This window comes from Fusarium tjaetaba (genome assembly GCF_013396195.1).
Source record: "Fusarium tjaetaba strain NRRL 66243 chromosome Unknown NRRL66243_c0000104, whole genome shotgun sequence".
In the NCBI taxonomy this organism is placed as follows: Eukaryota; Fungi; Ascomycota; class Sordariomycetes; order Hypocreales; family Nectriaceae; genus Fusarium; species Fusarium tjaetaba.
This window is the reverse complement of record NW_023501300.1, coordinates 33,219-53,431: the sequence shown is the minus strand read 5'-3', so window position 1 is coordinate 53,431 and position 20,213 is coordinate 33,219. Positions and strand designations below refer to the sequence as shown.

General features: G+C 48.8%; 7 protein-coding genes across 7 annotated transcripts; 5 read left to right on the top strand and 2 right to left on the bottom strand.

Moving 5' to 3' along the window:
• Positions 1-1,920: 1,920 nt before the first annotated feature.
• Positions 1,921-3,762, bottom strand: FTJAE_5439 (uncharacterized protein; the record flags this gene model as incomplete). Its single annotated transcript, XM_037351946.1, has 4 exons — positions 1,921-2,109; positions 2,154-2,306; positions 2,358-3,139; positions 3,189-3,762. The coding sequence occupies 4 exons, from the start codon at positions 3,760-3,762 to the stop codon at positions 1,921-1,923; spliced, it is 1,698 nt and encodes a 565-aa protein (XP_037207475.1).
• A 589-nt stretch (positions 3,763-4,351) lies between these two features.
• On the top strand, positions 4,352-6,158 carry FTJAE_5438 (serine threonine kinase; the record flags this gene model as incomplete). The annotated part of the gene is made up of 3 exons (XM_037351945.1): positions 4,352-4,957; positions 5,016-5,957; positions 6,141-6,158. 3 exons carry the CDS (start codon positions 4,352-4,354, stop codon positions 6,156-6,158), a joined length of 1,566 nt encoding a protein of 521 aa, XP_037207474.1.
• Positions 6,159-8,470: 2,312 nt separating this feature from the next.
• FTJAE_5437 (hexose transporter) lies at positions 8,471-10,292 on the top strand (the record flags this gene model as incomplete). The annotated part of the gene is made up of 5 exons (XM_037351944.1): positions 8,471-8,666; positions 8,724-8,933; positions 8,984-9,835; positions 9,882-10,112; positions 10,165-10,292. 5 exons carry the CDS (start codon positions 8,471-8,473, stop codon positions 10,290-10,292), a joined length of 1,617 nt encoding a protein of 538 aa, XP_037207473.1.
• Positions 10,293-10,719: 427 nt separating this feature from the next.
• FTJAE_5436 (general amidase) lies at positions 10,720-12,393 on the bottom strand (the record flags this gene model as incomplete). Its single annotated transcript, XM_037351943.1, has 1 exon — positions 10,720-12,393. The coding sequence occupies one exon, from the start codon at positions 12,391-12,393 to the stop codon at positions 10,720-10,722; it is 1,674 nt and encodes a 557-aa protein (XP_037207472.1).
• Positions 12,394-13,099: 706 nt separating this feature from the next.
• Positions 13,100-14,587, top strand: FTJAE_5435 (uncharacterized protein; the record flags this gene model as incomplete). Its single annotated transcript, XM_037351942.1, has 1 exon — positions 13,100-14,587. One exon carries the CDS (start codon positions 13,100-13,102, stop codon positions 14,585-14,587), a length of 1,488 nt encoding a protein of 495 aa, XP_037207471.1.
• Positions 14,588-15,102: 515 nt separating this feature from the next.
• FTJAE_5434 (uncharacterized protein) lies at positions 15,103-16,566 on the top strand (the record flags this gene model as incomplete). Its single annotated transcript, XM_037351941.1, has 1 exon — positions 15,103-16,566. The coding sequence occupies one exon, from the start codon at positions 15,103-15,105 to the stop codon at positions 16,564-16,566; it is 1,464 nt and encodes a 487-aa protein (XP_037207470.1).
• Positions 16,567-17,592: 1,026 nt separating this feature from the next.
• FTJAE_5433 (interferon-regulated resistance GTP-binding protein) lies at positions 17,593-20,148 on the top strand (the record flags this gene model as incomplete). Its single annotated transcript, XM_037351940.1, has 1 exon — positions 17,593-20,148. One exon carries the CDS (start codon positions 17,593-17,595, stop codon positions 20,146-20,148), a length of 2,556 nt encoding a protein of 851 aa, XP_037207469.1.
• Positions 20,149-20,213: the final 65 nt, after the last annotated feature.

The following is a 20,213-nucleotide window of genomic DNA, read 5'->3' as shown; positions in this document are numbered from 1 at the left end:
CTGTGATCTACAAACTTATCAAAATAGTCCAGGATCCTCTCACAATCAGCCCTACCCTTCCTCTCTGGGTACAACATCTCATCTTTGATGAATTCTAGAAGCCATATAAGAAACGCTGGTCTGTTCTTGCGACATACTTCATATCCAAGTTTTATAATCCACTTGAAGCAGTTAGATGAGACACAACCCAAGTTGAATAACGCACGATTTACGTACCTGTGTTACACTTGACTTCAGTCTAGGTGTCTGAGTCTTATCGATCTTGTTGGAATAGGTGGTGGAAGAATTCGATTCCAGAATGTTTGCTTCTGCTTTTCTTGTAACTTCAGTCCTCCGGTTCCATCCAATTATCTCGATATGCCTCTCGAAGAAGTTGTCCTCAATAAGGAAATGGAGTGAAGAGAGCCGATTGGAAGAAACTGCTCCTGTTAGTTGATTCCATTCAGTAGCAATGCATATTCGAGTTGGTCCTTCAGCGTATCACATTCAAGCCCAGTGGCTTTCAAGTCTTCTAGCATTATCAGGCTGTCAATTGCGTCTAGAACCGTTGAATGTTTGGACTTTGTTTCTTTGTGTATTGTGTAGAACCTTTATGCTACCCAAAAGCTAGCTCATGCTCTAAATGAGGACTGGATCTTGACATTGATTTAGAACAGTTCCTCATGGCTGTCCTGTGATGACTTGACCTGTGTGCGCTGTGATCCATGATTTCCAATGGCGACTCACTGCCATGTCCGTCCCCTTTTCAGAGAGGTGCTAGGTCGTAAACTTGTAGTGTTGTTTCATGTGTTCCTGGATTTCTTCGACTTCGGTCTGAACGTCGCACGATTAGTATCAATTCACTGATCATAGAAGAATCCGAACCACCAACCTCCTCTAGTTTTCTGGGTACCATGATTTGCCATTGGTTGCCAGGCCGCTATAATGGTCAGAATTACCCATGAAACTGCATAGTTTGAACTCTACCTCAACTACCTCATAGTTGTCAATTCCAAAGTAATCGTCAAGCTTTTCCTTGAGCCTCTTCTTGTTTCCATATTCGAGAGATAGAAATTGCTGGATCATGCTGAAAAGGAGCTTCGTTTTGCAAAGTGATGTCGTAATGGGTGCTATGTGATGATTAGAAAAGACTTAGAGTTTGCTCAACAAGGAGCGCTGCGAAGGAACTTTCGAGTTGTCGCAGACAGTGGGATTGTAGTCGGAGATTGCTGGCTTGGTGCTCTTAGTTGTTGCTTGCGTGGAAGCTTATATGCCCTTTGAAAGCTCTTGAAAGCTCTCTGTGAATGTTGTCGAAACATTACTTCGAGCCCTGAATCCATGTCAATTCCCTCTGAATCCGTGTCAATTCCCTCTGAGTCCATATCAAATACCTCTGAATCCATGTCAATCCCCTTCATGAATCCGGGTCAATTCTCTTCATGAATCCATGTCGATTTCCTCTGAATCTATCTTCATTCCCTCTGTGAATACTTGTCAAATCCCTCTGCCAATTCTGTTCAATGCTAATTCGCAATCTGGACATTCTGAACATTCTCTTGAACAGTCTGGGAATGCATAGTGACTGATGCCTTCTGCTCTGGATATGTTGACTACCTAGGTACCTTGAAGTAGGTAATATCAAGTACTGGGCATGTGGCGGATTGATTCTTAGACGATACAAGTGGTGGTCATCATGAAGGTAATATGCCTTTCTCCCTCCTATAAATTAAACAGCTAAATGAAATATTACAGAAGAACGATTATGCTTTTTGTGTTCATGAAAGATAGAGAAAACTTGTTGTACTTTTAGTTTTAAAAGAAGATAAAAATTCTTTGTATCTAACGCTATGCAACAACTAGCAATGTAGAGTATAAAATCTATAGTCTGTCATTACTATCTCAAAGATATTCTCACTGCTCTCAACTCCTTCCTGCAATAAATCAAGCAAGATCTCGATCATCACCGACTATGGACAAGGTTGCTCTCAAGGTACAGATATAAAAGATGGACATAGTAAAGATAGTCAAGCCAATAGCGACAACGACATATATCCAGAAATAGGGCGACAATATCTCATTTCGCTCGCCACCTTCGCCAGTCCACTGAAAAAAGCCCATGGAGAAGAACGTCTGCGGCTGTTAGGGATTGACGGCCAAAGAGTGAGCGAACTTACAGAGACAAAGGTTGCAGGAAGGAAAACCATGCCCAGCATTGCAATAGACTTCATCAGACTACCGTCAAGGCGAGTCATTTGCGCAACCTCCAGACTCACGCGAGAGATTTTCTGGTTGGTTCTTGCGTCTTTGCGGCCAATGTTGTTCAGTTCCTATCTCAGTTTAACTCCAGAGGAAGGATTGTATACTATTCTAGTACATACCAGTTGTGTTGCCAAAGTCAGACCATCCATAATGTGTGTACATTGTCTGATGTACTGGTCATATTCCTCAACGAGGTCCTGAATCCTTGTCTCCAGTCTATCGCCCACCTCTCGGAGGCAAATAGATCTGCTCTGGTTCTTGGGGTCTTTGTCGGCAAGTTGAACGCCATAATCAGTTTCGTTGAGTTGATGAATTTGATCAATCATCTTGCCGAGTTGGGTCTGCCAGTTCTGGAGCCCAATTCTCAGAAAGCTAATGTTTTGCCACAAAAGCACGGCAGGCTCTTGCTCTTCTTCTCTCTGATGCGAGTTTGTCTTTGGCGGGGGAACAGTCTTGGCAGCCTTTGAGTGAATGAGACTTGATACCAGCCGAAAGTACGACGCTAAGCATCCTTGCTTGGCCAATGGCAAGCCACATCTGGACTTACTCTCCTTGTTGTTCGAAGAGCTTTCGCCCTTGTCCAATGCTTGTAGGTCCGGGGAGGCTAGGTCATGAATCCGCTGAACAAACTGCGTCAGACACTTCCTCACTGTACCGATGTGCCTCTCCCTCTCGAATCCTGCGAATACCACTGGAAGAATCATGGGATGCAGTACGTCTCCGTCAAAGTTTTCCAGTTGACCGCAAATAAGCTCAGAGTCTGAGATCAGATCTCCGTGAAACTTGCGCTTCGACAGATCGCATCCATACCAAACGGCGTTAGTTGTCAGGGTTCCGGGAAAGAGTGTCACAGAGAGGGCCATATCCCCATCCCAAGAAACGGAGGTTCGGCAGTTGTATACTAGAGCAAAGTGAGAATCACATGTATGAAGTCTGGCAAAACGACTCACTGATAGAAGGGATGGTCGTATTCGTAAACTTCCATGTAAATGGGATAGTAACGAAAGCGCAGCTTGTATTGCGGTTGATAGCTCTCACGATAGACCCATGAACCTTGAGCTTGTTCATTATGGTCTCGAATCCCGTCTGAGTGAACGGGAGCTCATCAAGTGAGTCGGTTTTTGAGGCCATGATCAAGTTTATGCATGAAGCTTCCTTCTGTTGTCCAACGGGGTCGATACTCTCAAAGGGTTTCAGTAAATATCGCTTGATAGAGCATGGATTGCTCACATCTAACCATTGGCGAATATCATCCTCATTCGTGAGGTGCCGCCGATTTGCTTGCCGATTGGGCCCATTGTTAGAGGTGAGAGAACAAAAGTTATTCGAATGAGGAGCCTTGAATGGCTTCGAAATTTTGAATGCTTCGCTGGGTCGTGGTGAAAGCTCGAGCAAGCCCCAGTCATGCGTATGAAGCTCCGATCTTCTCGTGATCCATGACATATTGGCAGAAGGGTATCGCAGGACCAGCTCGGAGTTTTCGACTCCGTGGCGATGCTCCTGGGCAAATTTGATGGCTCCCATGTTTGTCCGAGGGCGGGTTATAAGCTACACTGAAGCCGAATGCTGGCAGCTCGATCCACTGGGAGACGTGACACCATAGCTCATCAGGATCTTTGGGGTGATACGGAAATTCCGGTATCATATTCACGAACCTCGCTGTCCCCAGCTATCAGTGTCGCTCTCAGCCTTCGTGTCACAGCCCTCGTCTCACGAAGGAATTGGTCTTTGATTATGTGAGTAAAGTCCCTACGAGTAGGTGACATACTGCTTGGGCGACCAAATGTAACAGCTTGTTTATGCGGTGTATCACCCAGAAAATTCATAAGCTTGGGTGGCCGAAGTCTTCCGGTCAGCCCTTTTCTTCTGAACGAGGTTGCACGCTGTCCGTGTCCTACATGTCCGTGGTAGGTAGATTGTGACATCCTCGAGTTCCACGGCTTAACAGAGGCGCCATTGTATGGTTCCTAAGCGATAGAACCATCTATGGGGTTCTTGTGACCGACACTTCACTGCCGTAAGACCAGAAGTCTCGATATAAGATCACAGCTTGGATCCCCTATCGAACAAATCACACACTGATGCAATCAGTGGTTTGAAGTTAGCGGCAGTGATGACACAGGATTCAGGAGCTGATGAGTCTATAGGTGCCACGCTGAAGGACCGTCTCGAATATGCGTTGCTGCCAAATGGGATTCGTCAGCAAGAGAAATTTCTCCCAGCCGGTTCCCTCGAGTCAATTTGCACCGAATTGACTGTTTCTACTGAGCTTTCTAGATACTTCGACAGGGACGAGGCTAGGCAAGTCACATCATATATATGTGACCGAACAAAGCCCGCCAAAAAGATATTTGCTGCTTTAGTACTCATAAGTCGCATCGAGTTAATCAAGCCCTTCCAAAATGCGCCGTTTTTCGACGAAGACTTGCCATTCGCAAATAATATTGAAGAGTCGGCATTGCGATCTCGCTGGCCAGGCGATCAGCGATCCGTCTTGCTTACCAGAAGCCTCCGGGACATCAAGGTGATACGCGACTTTAGCCTCAAACAGTGGTGCGTGAACATCCCCATTTTTGAGAGGGACTTCGATCAGATCTATGGTGATCTAGTGTTTGATTCGGATACCATTATGCCGTGGGAATCTGCTGGGCAAAACATCATCACTGGAGGGTATGGATATGTTCAAAAGGTCACGATACACAAAGACCACCATTCATTTGTAAGTTGATGGTGATGAGACACCAAACCAATAAACAGGGTAAACTGACGTACAGCAGACTAAATATAAGGATTTTGCATTGAAGACTGTACTGCCAGCCAAACAACACACCCGAGATATTTTCAAGCAGGAGTTGGTCGCCTTTCGCAAGGTCCATCCCGGACCAAATCTGGTTGAGCTCGTATCTGCATTCGAGATATCAGGAAAAGATCAGTTTATGCTTTTATTCCCGTGGGCTGAGGGGGGCACCTTGAGCGACTTGATGAACGAATCGTCAAAGGACCTCTTCACTTCCCTGCAGTTGTCGCCAAGAGACTTTGTTCAATGGGTTACATCACAATGCCGTGGCTTGGTCGAAGCTCTTGGGGCAATCCATCAAGTCAACGTCGTTCCTAGGATGGACGAAACCTCCAGTGGCAAAGACAGAAGCTTTGGAATACACCTTGATATCAAACCAGCCAACATTCTCTACTTCTCTCAGGAAACAGCCAAGCACGCACTCGGTGTTCTCAAAATTGCAGATTTTGGCCTCGCCGAGTTTCATAGTGCATCTTCGAGAACGCGAAAGAGCCGCGGTTCTGCCTACAGGTGCTCTCAACAATACCGCTCACCTGAACACGATATCGGTTACATCATATCAAGGAAGGTCGATATCTGGGCACTGGGTTGTATTTTCTCCGAGTTGCTCACGTGGATGCTTCTCAAATATGAAGGACGTGAAGAGTTTCGTCAAGCGAGAAAGCAAGATGCCTTATTCTCAGGAGACTGGAACTACGTCCAGGATGGCGAAAACGATGTCGAGGATAACTTTTTCCAGAGACATATTGAGATAAACAGGGCGAAGACCTTTCGTCGGCTTCTCCAAGCCAATCCGAAGTTTGGATACGTTAAGCAAACCCGGGCTGTAAGAAAAGAGAAAGCAAGCTTGGATCAAGCAAATTCCCCTGTCGGCTCCAAACACTTCAAGCAGATACCAAGGCTCAAGCCCAGCGTGTCACAGGTGCGTAACTTGCACTACAAAATTTGTGATTTTCATCTTCATCAACTAAAACCCAAAGTGGATTGCAAAGCTCGTGAATGAAATACGTTATCAGAATGGGCCGACTTTCCTTAGAGAGTTCCTAACGTTCATTGAGAAGGAAATGTTGCACGCAGATAGGATATGTAGGGCTGATTCCGACAGGATTCTAAGATTCTTTGACCAGTCTATAGATATTAGGGTAAAGGGAGATTGGACTATAGATTTGTAAGCTCATAACAAGGGGATGGCCCTTCTATCAGGTGAGAGATGAGGTCTGCCAAGCGTTAGGCTTGAGGAGGATTTAAATGTATCTATCAGGAAGAATCCTACGGCGTCATATCCACCTTGAAGTCCTTGCACCGCATGATGTCAATAGAATTCCGAGTGTTATCAGACCTAAGAACAGACAGCTGACAATAGCGGCTTTTGACTGCACCGTTGAGTTTTAAGGGCAGTCTGCCAAGAATGGTTTATGGAGTGTTTGCGACAAGCGCTGTAGAAGAAGAGGTGCTGAGATTTAGACACATTGCATACCTATTCAAATTAGCTTCTAAGACAAGTCCCAGCCCATATACTCTTATTTAGCCCAGAGGTGAAGAAAAGCGCAGAACAGGTCAAGGTGGAAATAATACAAAACCCCCCATCTGGTGAGACAGATGTTGATGTGAACTGGAATAAGCAAAAAGCAAAAGGTTGGACGAGGAGGGAATTGAACCCTCGACCTTTCGCAGATGCACGAAGATGCGAAGCGAACATCATACCCCTAGACCACACGCCCTAAGTATAGTAGCCGCAAAACTCTTAGTGGTTATATACTCCGACCGTTGGTCCCCACCTAGCAACCAAGTTTGATCACACCCTCCAAAACATCAGCCTTAGCCAGAACATGATCTCTAAATGTTACCCTACAAGCCAACGAATGCATAAACAACTGCAGATCTCTCTATTACCCAGTCAATTGCAGTTCCCCAGTCTCGGCCTCTTCCTAATCGTCTCATCGACATTTGCCAAGCTCGTCACCCGACAACTTTATCCCCCAACTGGCATGCAATTTCATCTTCTTTTGCCATTATCGATGCATCACACACGGAAGAAGGGATTTTTGTCAAGCCCAGTGATGACCTCGCAGTGACAGCCCTATTGCAACATCTCACCATCCATTGGCTCGGACGACTCATCCGGGCGGTTCACCATCACCCTTTCGCCCCGCAGTCTTTGTTCAATAGACATAAAACATAAGCATATTCAAATCAAGAGGATGCTTGGAAGGATTCATCCGGAAATGGCAGAGCGACACTGTTTGTATACCCGCGTGCGCACACCGGTTTCCCCCACGCATTTGGGAGGGCTCACTGTCAACCCTCCCATTGTGCTTTTCGTTTTTTGCAGCGGCTGCCAAGCTTTAAATACCTAATGGTTTCTCGCATTCTCCGGGTGTTTTAGCCTGAAAAGCCGGTTCCAGGTGAACGGGTTGATGAGCTGAAGGACCAGGGGATTGACAATCCCGGTGCAACCCTCTTTCTCCAAAATGTCAGATGAGAAATGAAACCAACATCTTGTGTTTGAAGCTTATGCTTATTTTCATCTTCGAGAATTATTCCATAAAGTCTGGGGAAAGGGATTGTGGGTGAGATGAGGTGAAAACGCGGCTGACATATAGACGACGCTGAATGGCTGGCTATATTCACTTGCCGAGGCTGTTTACCGTGTTTATCATCAGCCCAGTCTCAGAGTTAGTCAGGAATAACATGATTCAAGTCTCAGCCAGTCAGTCTACACCCTAGTCTCCATAACTCAGGCATCACTTCACTCAAATGGACGGGAAATTGCAGAACCGCCCCCCACCCAAAACCCCATGGTTCTACCCCAAAAATGCCAGGCTGCTCGTTCAGGCTCGCTCGTATGTCTGACCCCGCAAAACTTTACGGTAGCATGTCATGTGGTTTTAGATCTGGCATATGTCTAATACAAAGATAGAAAACGATCAGCGCTTTAAGCATAAGCTAGCACCACCATCAGCCGGTCCGTTTAACCGCAAGAGTTGGACCGAGAGCAGCACCTCGGCTCGAGAATCCGTTTTCAATTCTGGGGGACTGTCAACCTGAGCTAGGCCGGGGTTGGAGTGCATGCGAGCGAATCGTCTGTGACTGTGTGGTCGGCCGCTGACGGGAATGTCACGTCGTGATGCAACATCGACAGCGGTCGAAACCAAGTATTTTGCGGAGACTCCACGTTTCCCCAGACAACTCCATAATTAGCCTATATACGGAGAATTCGGTTAAGCTACCGCTAGGTTCATACTGTCTGTCTCTATCTTATCTACACGTACGCGGGGGGAAGAGGAGAAGTTCATGTATAATATGATCTGCAGTGCCCCATTGAAATTCTCTTTTTTGTTTCCCATCCTCTCAAGCTTGGTTTCCTCTTTTACTCTGAAGACGGGCCCTTGCATAGTACTCACTCGACAAGCTTAGAAGAGCCAATTCGCCAACATGGTCAACGTTGGTAGCGCCGCGGACCCCGTCGTCACTCGCCTCGTCGAGGAGGACAAGGTGCCATGGTACAAGAAGCCCAATCTGCGTATCATGTACGTCTGGTTGTTCTTCTGCTGTATGGGTGTTGAGATGACTTCTGGTTTCGATTCGCAACTCATCAACACGCTGCAGTACTCTCAGAACTTCCACCACTGTACGAATCACCTACAAATCTTGGGAAAATTGGTTCAGAGCTGACGGGTTTTTATAGATCTCGGTGACGGACGAAAGAACGCCGAAGGCAAGTGGGCCATCGAGCCTGGTCTGCTCGGCTTTGTCAACTCTTCTTACCAGCTCGGCTCTATCTTTGCGGTCCCATTTGCGCCTTGGTTCGCTCAGCGATTCGGTCGAAGATGGTCGATTATGCTTGGTTCTCTCATCATGGTTGGCGGTGCTATCATCCAGGGATTCGCCCAGCACGGTATGATACCTCAGTTCCATCCAAAATTCGATTTACTGACCATTCCTCAGTTGGCATGTACATCGTTGCCCGTATGATTCTTGGGGCTGGAATTCTCTTCTGTATTATCTCTGGTGCCGCCCTCATCGGTGAGCTGGGGTATCCCAAGGAGCGTGCTGTCCTCACATCTCTGTTCAACTCGTCCTACTACATCGGTCAGATTCTCGCCTCTGCTATCGCTCTGGGCACTACTCCCATCACCACCAACTGGTCATGGCGTCTGCCATCTCTTCTGCAGATCGTCCCCTCGCTCATCCAGATTTCCACCGTCTTTCTCCTCCCCGAGTCTCCTCGTTTCCTCGTCTCCAATGACCGCGAAGAAGAAGCCGCCCAGGTCCTTATCAAGTACCACGCCGAGGGCGATGCCAGCTCCCAGCTCGTCCAGGCCGAAATCGTTCAGATCCGAGAGACCATCAAGGCTGAGATGGAAGCCTCCAAGCAGTCCTGGCTCGAGGTTGTCCGCACCGCCGGTATGCGCCGTCGATTCGTTGTCACCATCTTCATCGGTCTCTTCACCCAGCTTTCCGGCAACACTCTTCTGAGCTACTATTCCGGTGTTCTTTTCGGCATGATGGGCTACACCGACGACTACACAAAGACTCGAATCAACCTCGCCTATGCTTGCTGGAGTTTCCTCAATGCTACCATCATTGCTTTGATCGTCACTCGCTTCAAGCGTCGACACATGTACATGCTTTCCGCTACTCTCATGCTGTGTGCTTTCATCGGCATGACCGTATCTCTTGAGAGAATTCAAGCTATCCCGGAGGGCGTGAAAAATAATGCTCCTGGTATTTCCGCTCTGTTTTGGTACTTTGCTTACTCGCCAACCTACGCCATCGGAAACAACGCTCTCACATACAGTAAGTCATCAGCCAACATTCTCAAGTCCAGTCTAACAATTCGCAGCCTACCTGGTTGAACTTTGGCCCTACGCGATGCGAAGCCGTGGTATCGGTGTTCAGCAGATCTTCGGAAAGCTCGCCGGTTTCTTCTCCACCAACGTCAACTCGATTGCTCTCGATGCCATCAAGTGGCGATACCTGGCCATCTACTGTGGTTGGATCTTCTTCGAGTTCTGCATCATCTACCTTCTCTACCCCGAGACCAGTGGCCGAACCCTCGAGGAACTTGCATTCCGTATGTTGTCTCGCCCCCATTGCTTTAGTTGGGAAATTCTAACAGATCATAGTTTTCGAGGACGAGGAACTCAAGGAGAGGACCGTTGCTGCTGTCGAGAAGCAGATCCACTTTGGAGACTCAAAGGCAGAAAAGTCAGACGAGCAGCAGACTCAAGTGCAGACCCGCGAGGTTGTTTAAACGGTTACTATGTTGAAAGGGAGAGACTTGTTTGGTCTCGATACTTGTTAGCGCTATCAGGACGATCGTTCATGAATATCATATTATTGCGACCGTATGTTTTGGTCAGCAACAGCGATTTTCACCGTCAAAGAGTACACTTCTAAAATCAATGTGATGTCCGAAAGTGAGTCGGCGAATAAAGGTCACGACAACCTTAGCCCCAGCACATTATCAGACACAGATGTTCGGCAGAGTATTGTATTCTGAACAGTATGAAATTAGTCAAACTAGTATATCAGGTTATCTCTAACGTCTTCGTCCGGGATCTTAGGAAGGCTCCCTGGGGATATTTCCAGCTGTAAACTGATCATCTAACCCCCTTGCAACACCACAATACCAAGCATTTGAAAAGATATCCACCATGTCTGTATCCTCCTTGAAACACTCATTCGAGTCCAAGAGCGCCTTGGAGGAGCTTCAAAGCTCCAAACAGCTGATTGTCATGATATCTCCTCCCCACGAGCTGAAGGTTGACGGGAGCTCCTGTAAAGTTCCCGCTCTCCCAAAGCTCCTTCACATGAGCGCACTCAGATCCCAGAGGCTTATAATCCGCGTCGTACTTTTCACCCTCCTCAACCTTGAGCCCCGTAGGGAACACCAAGCCAGGGCAGTCGAGATAGTTCCACAGAGCTGTATACATAAGATAGAAATTTGTGTCGTGAGTTGTAGCCGGACCAACGCCAGTGGGACAAAGGATAACATCGACATCCTGGCGCTCCCAATCCTCTGCGAAGGCATGTCGGAAGTCGAGGCATGCTTTGCGTACATAGGTCATTTCACCGGCAGTCAGCATTCCCTTGGGCGCGGCGGTTTTCCAAATCCATTCGGTCAGAGGATAGATTGACTCGCCTGTTGCAAGGATGGCATCACGACTTGGAATGCCGCCATCAGGAGAGTATGCCTGCCTGATTTCGTCCCAGGCCTCTTTCACGCCATAAGGTAGAAATGGCTTGACTTCGATAAGTCCTGATAGGCGAGACTCTGACAGAAGGGTATTAGCCCACGACAGGGCACGCTTGAGAGGTGGTTGAGGTTGGATGAAACCGTCGTGTGTCATGATACCAACTTTGAGCGGGCGGCCAAGGGTCATGCCCAGCTGAGTTGACAAGCCAGTCCAAGTTGTAGGTACCAAGGTCAGGTCTCTGATATGAGGCTTAACAGCAAGTTGAATACGCATGAATAGATCCATATCCCGTGCAGACCGACACATGGGACCGGCATTGGCCAAGACAGTGAGTTCAGCTATCATAGGCCCGTGTACCAAATTCCTCGTTGTCAGAATGCCACTTGTTGGCTTGTACCCATAGATGCCGCTAAACGCAGCAGGGATCCTGATGCTGCCACCAATGTCGGTTCCAATTCCAAGCACTGAGCCCTTCATAGCAATCAAGGCTCCCTCGCCACCACTGGAACCTCCAGATGTCAAAGTGGTGTTGTGCGGGTTCAAGGCGCGGCCCCAAGGTGAGTCACTTTCGCCGTGCATGAGGGCCTGAGGTTGGTTTGTCTTACAGTAAAAGACAGCGCCGGCTTTGCGAAGGGCAGCTGGAAGGGGAGAGTCCTTCTGATCAAACTCCGCCGTAAAGAGAATACCCAACGACGCGAACGTGCCAGCTAAGGGAATATGATCCTTGATACTGACGGGGACACCATGGAGCGGTCCTATGGTTGTGCCATGCTCTGCTAGATACTCATCCAGCTTTGTAGCTTGCTGGATAGCCTCATCATAAAACCATTGGGTAAGACAGCATGTAAGCTGATGGGCGATAATTGCACGCTTGCAAAAGGCCCTCGCAACATCCACGGACGTATACTTGCGTCTGGCGATAGCCTCAGCAAGGCCAGTCGCATCATAGTCCTCTGTAATGGCTACTTCTTCGTCCGTGAGTATACCACAGGTAGAAGGAATCTTGGTGACATTGAGAGGGGTGTCTTTAAAGAATTCGGGACCTAGACAGAACTCAGAGGGTACTTTGTCGGCGAGTGCTTTCAGAACAGCAGCACGCTTGGCCTCGTGCTCTGGTGTGCCCTTTGGCACGGGTACAGGGTTGTTGATTTGCATGGCTAGTTCAATTGAGTAGGCAGATTATTGAATTTTATATCGGGATTGAATGCTGGAAGAATGAAGGTCAGGGTTGGTGTAATATGGACAGAGGACTGGTGACGAACAGGCTTCATTTTATACTCGTACGCGATCACATCCGCACCCCAGAGGGCTCTCTACACCTTGAACAGAAGCCATTCGGAAATACCAGCGATTGGAGAATTAATGATAATCCAATCAGGCGTATTTGCGCGATACTGTACGTAGGGTTTGCGGAGTGAACCATTACCGAGGCTGCTGGACCCTTAACATGGACGTAACCACCATCCCCAAGTTCTTCTAGACATCTATCTACTGAGCCAATCATATGCATTTGCGAGAAATGCATGAACTAAACTAGCGTGAACGAATGAAGCGTATCATTCTAAGCTTCATACTTCACTAGTGTACTTCCCCGCAAACTTGCTTGGGGACGGCTGGGACGGGTATGCACCATGATAGCTTATCTTGAGCTGAGGCACTTGACCCTTGAGTCTGGGCCTTATCGATCCTTTGGCTAGTTGGTCAAGTGACAGAGATAACCAACTCCATCTTGTTCAGGAACCAGCCATTGGTCTTCTCTCTGTTACAAACACACATACGACTTCAGGTCATCCCAACACATCCCAACACAGCGTCGCAACACCTCTTACTTCACTCAATTGCTCCAGATTTATAATCCACCATGACAGCAGGTTCCCAGCGGCCCAAGCTGCGTGCCAAGACGGGCTGTCTTCCGTGCCGACAACACCGCATCAAGTGCGACGAGCGAACTCCCATCTGCCGAGCGTGTCGTGCCTCACGAATCCCGCGCGATTGTCAGTGGCCTGTAGACAAAGACCTCATCGACCGCCGCTTCAGGTCATGCCAAATTCGCGATGCTCATCACCAATCTCTTTCTGTAGCGACGCCGCAGCTTCTGCTGGCCGACTGCGTGATGGCTCGTAAACGGGAACGGTGTGACATCGAATGGACACTCTTCCACGAATTCGGCCACCGGGGAACACCACTTCTTCTACTACCGAATTGCAGTTCTGTCTTCCACAAGACATGGTATACAGCTATACATACTATCATGGTGTCGCGCAAGACTCTGTCTTCTGCTCTCATGGCATGCGCTACATCCTTCGTTTCTATCAGAGGAGGGCCACCTGGCATGTATCAGGTCTCTCATCAGTACTACACCGACTCGTTGTCCAGGCTGGCAGACTCACTCTGTCAAGGCTCACCAGAGAAGGACGATGACATTCTTATCACCATTGTGCTTCTGTATGCATTCAACTTCATCTCTGGCTCCTCCTCATGGGATGATCAACCTCAGCATGTCACTGCTGCCATCAAGATCATCAGCTCCCGTATACTCAACGCGACAAGCACCGACCTTACGACCTTCCTCCGTCTGGCACTCGAGAGTGTGTTGTATCAGGTCTTCCTATTAGATAATGGTCTTTGGTCCAGCGCAAATAGCTACGTGTCCCTTCGGTCGTTGAACTCAGAGTTTTGGGCCCTCTCTGAGAAGCTCTTGGAGCATCCTACGAGCCTCGATTTTTCCCTGCTGAGTATCAATAGCCCCGTCCTTGGTATGCCATTAGCCGTGATGCGACTCGCCACGTTTCTCGGCCAGCTTTGTCTCGGAAGAGAATCCGCAACCATGGAGGATGTGGTGAAGCTTCAGGCTGAGGTCACAATATGGGAAGACTTTGCACTCCAGGCGGTGGAACAGACCGATGCGTATGATGCGCTGAACAGAGATGCAAACTGCTTATACGCCATGATCGCTTCTATTCTCATGCAGCACCTCATTGCCTTTGGTCCAAACAAAGGACTTCCTAGGGTGTCTCCCACAAACAGTTGGCAAGCTTGCGCAGCACTTCAGATCCTCTCCCGACGTGCTGGTGATCATCGCTGGTCGGAGTGTTTCATGGGGACTTGGCCTGTATACGCTCTTGGCTTCCTACTATCTGAGGGCAGTGATAGAGATATTGTGCGTCGCGACATGCAACGTCGGCGGGAGCTCACAGGCTTCTGGATAGTCGAACACTTGCAGGAGGACTTGGAGAGGTTTTGGGCTGGGCTGGAGCCAAACATGCCAACGGTATCTGTCAACTACGATGTCCCTGACACAGGTGATGCCGCCTCCATGGAGTCTCCCATGCCGATCATGGCGTTTTAAAGCAAAGCTGTGATGTATAGTGACTTGGAACCCAGATGGAAGGCAGCTTTCGGTGATACATCTTTGATGAGCCTGAGGCCTCTCGGCTATGGGGTATTTACTGTGGCCAAATCTACATCGCGTCAATTTTCTGTGACTCTGTTGCACTTTTGGTAGGCAGCAACTAATCATCCTCATTGAACCTTGGGTTCTTGAAAGCCACTGGCCCAACCATCCCATATGTTAACTCAGTGATCAACTCAAACCTTGCACCAGGTCAAGGCAGCAGTAACCATGGCAGTATCTTCACAATATTATCATTTTTCAATTTCATGGATTGTGTAAGTTCATCAACCCAGACATCTTTCTGCTCCTATTGGGCCCTGCAAAACCTAATAGCCTTCAAAGTTCACGACTCATCAACCTTCTCGTCCTTCTGAAAACACTAAAAATTTCCCAGTCTATATATCCCGTAGGTAGGACAAAACTTCCCTTTCCAGACAGCTTCTCACGACATCAGTAGTCTACGGATCATCATGAGTCTCATTACCCTGCCCCAGGAGCTTCTCGGCGAGGTCTTCTCGTTTGATCATGGCTTGTCGAGGCGAGATCTCAAGTCACTTAGACTCACCTGCCGCCAAGTGTCTACCGAAGCCTCGCGCACTCTTTTCTATCAAGTTCGAATTTCCCTTCTTCTTCCTGATCTTCGGCACTTCTTCGAGCTCTCAGAGTCTCCGCTTGCCTCGCTGGTTCGAGTTCTCGTGTGGGAAGAGCTTACGTTTGACGTTTCCAAGTTCCAACATCCTTGGTATCCGTCCCCGGTGATTTATAACGAGAAAGGATATAAGTTCAAAAGTCTCTCCAAAGAGATGGCCGAGCTCGTGTCTTTTCACTTTCCGGTTGGCTTCCAGGATATATCAGTCTTCGCCAGGCACCCAGACCCCGTTGGCGCGCATATGATGCAACACAGCCGACGTCCGATTCCGAAATCGAAATCTCCAGATGAGTTTTTATCTGCTGTTCGCAACATGCCCAATCTACATACTCTGGTCTCAAGGCCCATGGATGGCCACCGGCGCCTTGAGATTCTCTCCTTGGATTTCCCTATGACCATCAACAGTCTCAAAGGTATTTTACAGGGACTTGGGACAAATAAAAGATCCAACACTGGCTTTAGGGATTACTTTATGCCGCTACTCGAATCTCTTGCAAGTCAACCCAATGACGAAGTGCCGACAAACAAGATTACCCGTCTGTTCTACTCAGATGAGCATGTCGGTCGCTATTCAGCGCTCCTCCAAATGGAGGAGCCTGTGAAGCTCAAGATTTTTGAGCATTTTGTTCGCTTGGATCTCTGTCTCTGTGATAAATTTCACTCGGCTCAAGCTTCCAGAGGGTTTACGGCTTGCCTTGCGAACGCGAAAAGCTTGACGAGCTTGAAAATATGTAACGAGAATGATTTCATTCCGTTCAATCCTATTATTATTCCTACACTGCCCAAGCTTATGAGTGTGGAATTCGTGAAAATTTCTGGCTGTCCTTACTTTAACTTTATAAGCGCGGCCCATGGTTTCCAGGATGCCTCGATCTCCGGGATTATCAGTTTCATCCAGCGCCACGCGGAGACACTAAGAAGTTTGTGCTTCACCTCGTCAAGAGTCGGAGTTTCCTTTCTTAAGGAGCTCGCGAAGTTGAATTCGTTGCAGTTGGATAGGCTTGTTATAGCTTCAGCGGACGACATCAATAACGACGACGATGACTACTGCAGCCGGCCCACCAGCATCCGCCGGTTGCTCAACAGAGAAAATCATAAGCATATAGATGAGCAGGTAGTTCTTGCCTACGTCAACCGAGCGGATGGCCTCGATCAGAAGATACCACTGCCACCTCACATAGGCGAAGCGACGCAGATATCTACGCATTCACTGGTCGTCGACACAGCCACTTGTGAGCTTTCAGCCTTCCACGATACGCGTAAACGAGAATGGGATCGCCCATAGTCTTGTACCCCGAAGGATCCAACATTTCGAGACGGGTTAGTTATGGGTTCCGTCAGGCCATGGTCGAATTGATATCCACTTCACCTCTACTGTGTACCTTTCTCAAATTCCCTTATACTCCTAACGGAAGTTGTTCTATATGTATATGGATATATATTTGATAAAGTTTCTTACACAAATTCACACAAAACTGCCTGATTGTAATGCCTCAAGTGGTTTAACTATTAGCATTTCTAACCAATACAAGTCTAGGGTGAGCAGACGTGTTACACACGCGGTTGGTTACGTCACCTATCTCGAGTATGACTGTCGGTCCATTTCAAAGTCAGTAAGAGTCTACGCAAGATCTAGGCAGCAGGAAAAAAGCCATAAAATTAAAGAAAAGAAAATTCAACTCAGCCGTCTGTTAATAAAGGGAGGGGAGGGAAAAGCACTTTCATATGCGACGTAATCAAGGCGTCGTAGTCTGTATGCCAAGACTTTCACATGCACAGCCACAGATAGATACGCCACACGCCACACATCAGTCAATTCTCGAGGAGGCAATAAAAGTCAAGAGATCTGCTGGATTCTAAGTAATAAGAGACTTTGGTAGCATTACTATCTAATTCATCGATAATCGGTAACGGTTGGCGGACCTCTAGAATATTCATTTACAGCAAGTTACCTTAATGTCAGAAGCTTTCTCTATAATACGACGTAAAACTTGGTGATATCAGGAAGAAAATAAACTGGTCAATGCCCAGGCTAAAATATTCATAAGTTATTTTGTCACTGAACTTGTAGGGATGTCTCTGTTGAGAGTGGCGCAGTAGGAAGGTATGACGCTAGCGAACGCTGGGCATCATTTGGTCGCCTCCAGGCCTGAAAGACGCTTGGCAGCTGCGCAACCGTAACCATCCGGTCACAGAGGCAGCCAAGAAAGAGCGAACCAAAGCCCGAGCGCCAGAACTTATAAATGACGAAGCCCTCACCTCAAAAACTTGCCTTTTCAACCCCCTCTTATTCTGCTTCTATTATACAAAAATGCGCCCTTCGCTTGAATCGTCGCTCGGCGATCAGGGCCTTGCTACTGAGCAACGAAGCCTGCTAGACCTTATCGACAAGCTCCAGTTCGCACAGCTCGATGATGTCAAACTACCCCAAATCGTCGTCGTCGGCGACCAGTCCGCTGGTAAGAGCTCGGTTCTCGAGGCTCTCACCGGCACACCGTTTCCTCGCGATGCCGGCGCCTGCACACGCTTTGCGACAGAGATTCGCATGCGACGAGCGAAGGAGACGAAATTAAAGGTTTCCATCATTCCCGACAAGACACGACCCTACAATGACCAAGCTCGCCTGCTGCAATGGGGCGGTGATGTCACCGGTGACACACCCTTTGATGCGATGATGCGTGATGCTACAGAGTTGATCGCTCCCAAGAGCATTCCTGGTCGCTTCGCCGCTCGCGATATCCTCGTCGTCGAGAAGGAGGGCCCCGACATGCCACTTTTGACTCTGGTCGATCTCCCTGGTCTTGTCCGTGTCGCCAACCGCGATCAATCCGAGTCTGACATCCAAACCATCGAAGCCCTCTCCGATCGATACATGAAGAGCTCTCGAACTATTATTCTTGCTGTTATTGGCGGAAACAACGATTATGTTCAGGCTCCTATCCTCAAGAAGGCCCGCTACTTTGATCCCAAGGGATCACGCACAATCGGTGTCCTCACCAAGCCCGATATGACCGAACGTATTGGTCTTGAGGAAAAGTTCATCGAGCTTGTTACCAACAAGGACCAAGAGAACAACTTCAAGCTCGGCTGGTATGTCCTGCTCAACCCTGGCCCAGGCGAGCAATGGCAGACTCCCGAGGACCGCGCCAACAGAGAAGCCGAGTTCTTCTCTCGCGGAAAATGGGCAACTCTCCCACCAGAGATGTGGGGTATTGGTGCTCTCCGCGCCAAGCTGAGCACTCAGCTTCAGCGCCATATCGGCAAGCATGTCAAGACTCTTCGCCGCCAGATCCAGCAAGCTTTGGAAGGCTGCGAGAGCCAGCTCAAGGCCATGGGTGTTGGCAAAGATACCCCAGAGGACATGCGTTTCCAGATGGGTGAGCTCTTCACAGCATCCAACAACCTCGTCACCCCTGCGGTGAACGGTAACTACAAGAACCCTTTCGGTGAGCGATTCTTTGCTAGACAGTCAAGCCCCAAGGGTACCCCATCACAAAAGCTCCGAGCTCGCATTCGTGACGAGAGTGAGCGCTTCGCTCGACGGTTCCGACAGCACGGTCGTAAGGTTACGTTCCAGAAGAGCCAGCCTCCCGCCGCAAATGGTGTCAATGGTACAAATGGCGCTGCCGAAGGCAATGGTCTTCCAACTCCGGGCACCGTTGGAGACCGCTCAAAGAAGGACTTTGCCGAGTTTGAAGTTGAGCCTCTCCTTCGCCAAATCCGGGGTAATGAACTTCCCCTCGACTCAAACCCTCGAGCCCCCTATATCCTCTTCCAGGACTACTCCAGAAACTGGCCTGTTCTTGCACAAGAATACAAGGACAACGTCGGTGTTATCTGCAACGAGTTTCTTGCGGATGTTATTGACCACGTCTGGCCCATGCGCATGCGCGATCCTCTTCGCATGCACTTCCTCGAGCTCAGAATGAAGGATCTTGTCGAAAGCGCCGACACTGAGCTTGGACGTCTCACCGACGATATGGAACTCGAGATCCAGCCCTTTGACCCCGAGTACGAGGAGCGTCTTCGAAAGTGGCGTGCGGAAGCTACTGAGAACGGCGGAACCTACACAGAGGCCGAAGAGGTGTTGGAGAAGATGCTTATTTACTACGACCTTACTGCACGCATCTTTACACGAAATGTCATTACCCAGGTCGTCGAGCGACACCTTCTGCTTGGTATGCTGCGACTGTTCAATCCTATTGAGATTCTTCGCATGCCTGATACCACCATCGAGGCTATCGCTGCCGAGAACAAGGAGACTCGTGAGCGCCGCAAGGCTCTCCAACTGCAGAAAAAGGCTATTGAGGAAGCTAGAAACATCTGCGCCAGCCTTGCTATGCGAAGCGAATTACGAGCCTACGAGGATGACGACGACGATGCAGTAACGGATGACGAAGAGCAGACGCCTAGAGAGGTAAGCCGTCGTCAGGTTGGAGCGCCTCAGAATGGAGCACCCCAGAACGGTGCACCTCAAGGCGGTCTTCTCCAGGCACAGCCGGCCCCTCAATCAAGCCGCAACGACTCAACCCGCCGAAATCGCGATATTCGGGACGAGCGCACTGAGCGGGAGGAGCAGCGAGCAAGCCGACCTCCCATCCCAACTCAGGACTCCTACCAGAACGGCCCTTACCAGGCCAACCGTGACTGGGAGCCAGTTTACCACCCTCAGCAACAGGCAACTGCACCAGGCCATGCTCCCCCACCGCCACCTCCTCGTCCCTCAAAGGTAGGCCTTGGAGAGACAGAGTCTTACTATGATAACGCACGTCGCCAGGACTCCTACACTGAGAGTCCCGGACGAGGCGATGGCCGTCGAGAGGGCGCGAGACATAGACTTGTGAACGCTATGCGAATGGGAAATTAAAGAGTTTTATTACTAGAAGAGATGGATTAGATGATGCGCGGCGTTGGGAAGGGGGTTTTGATATC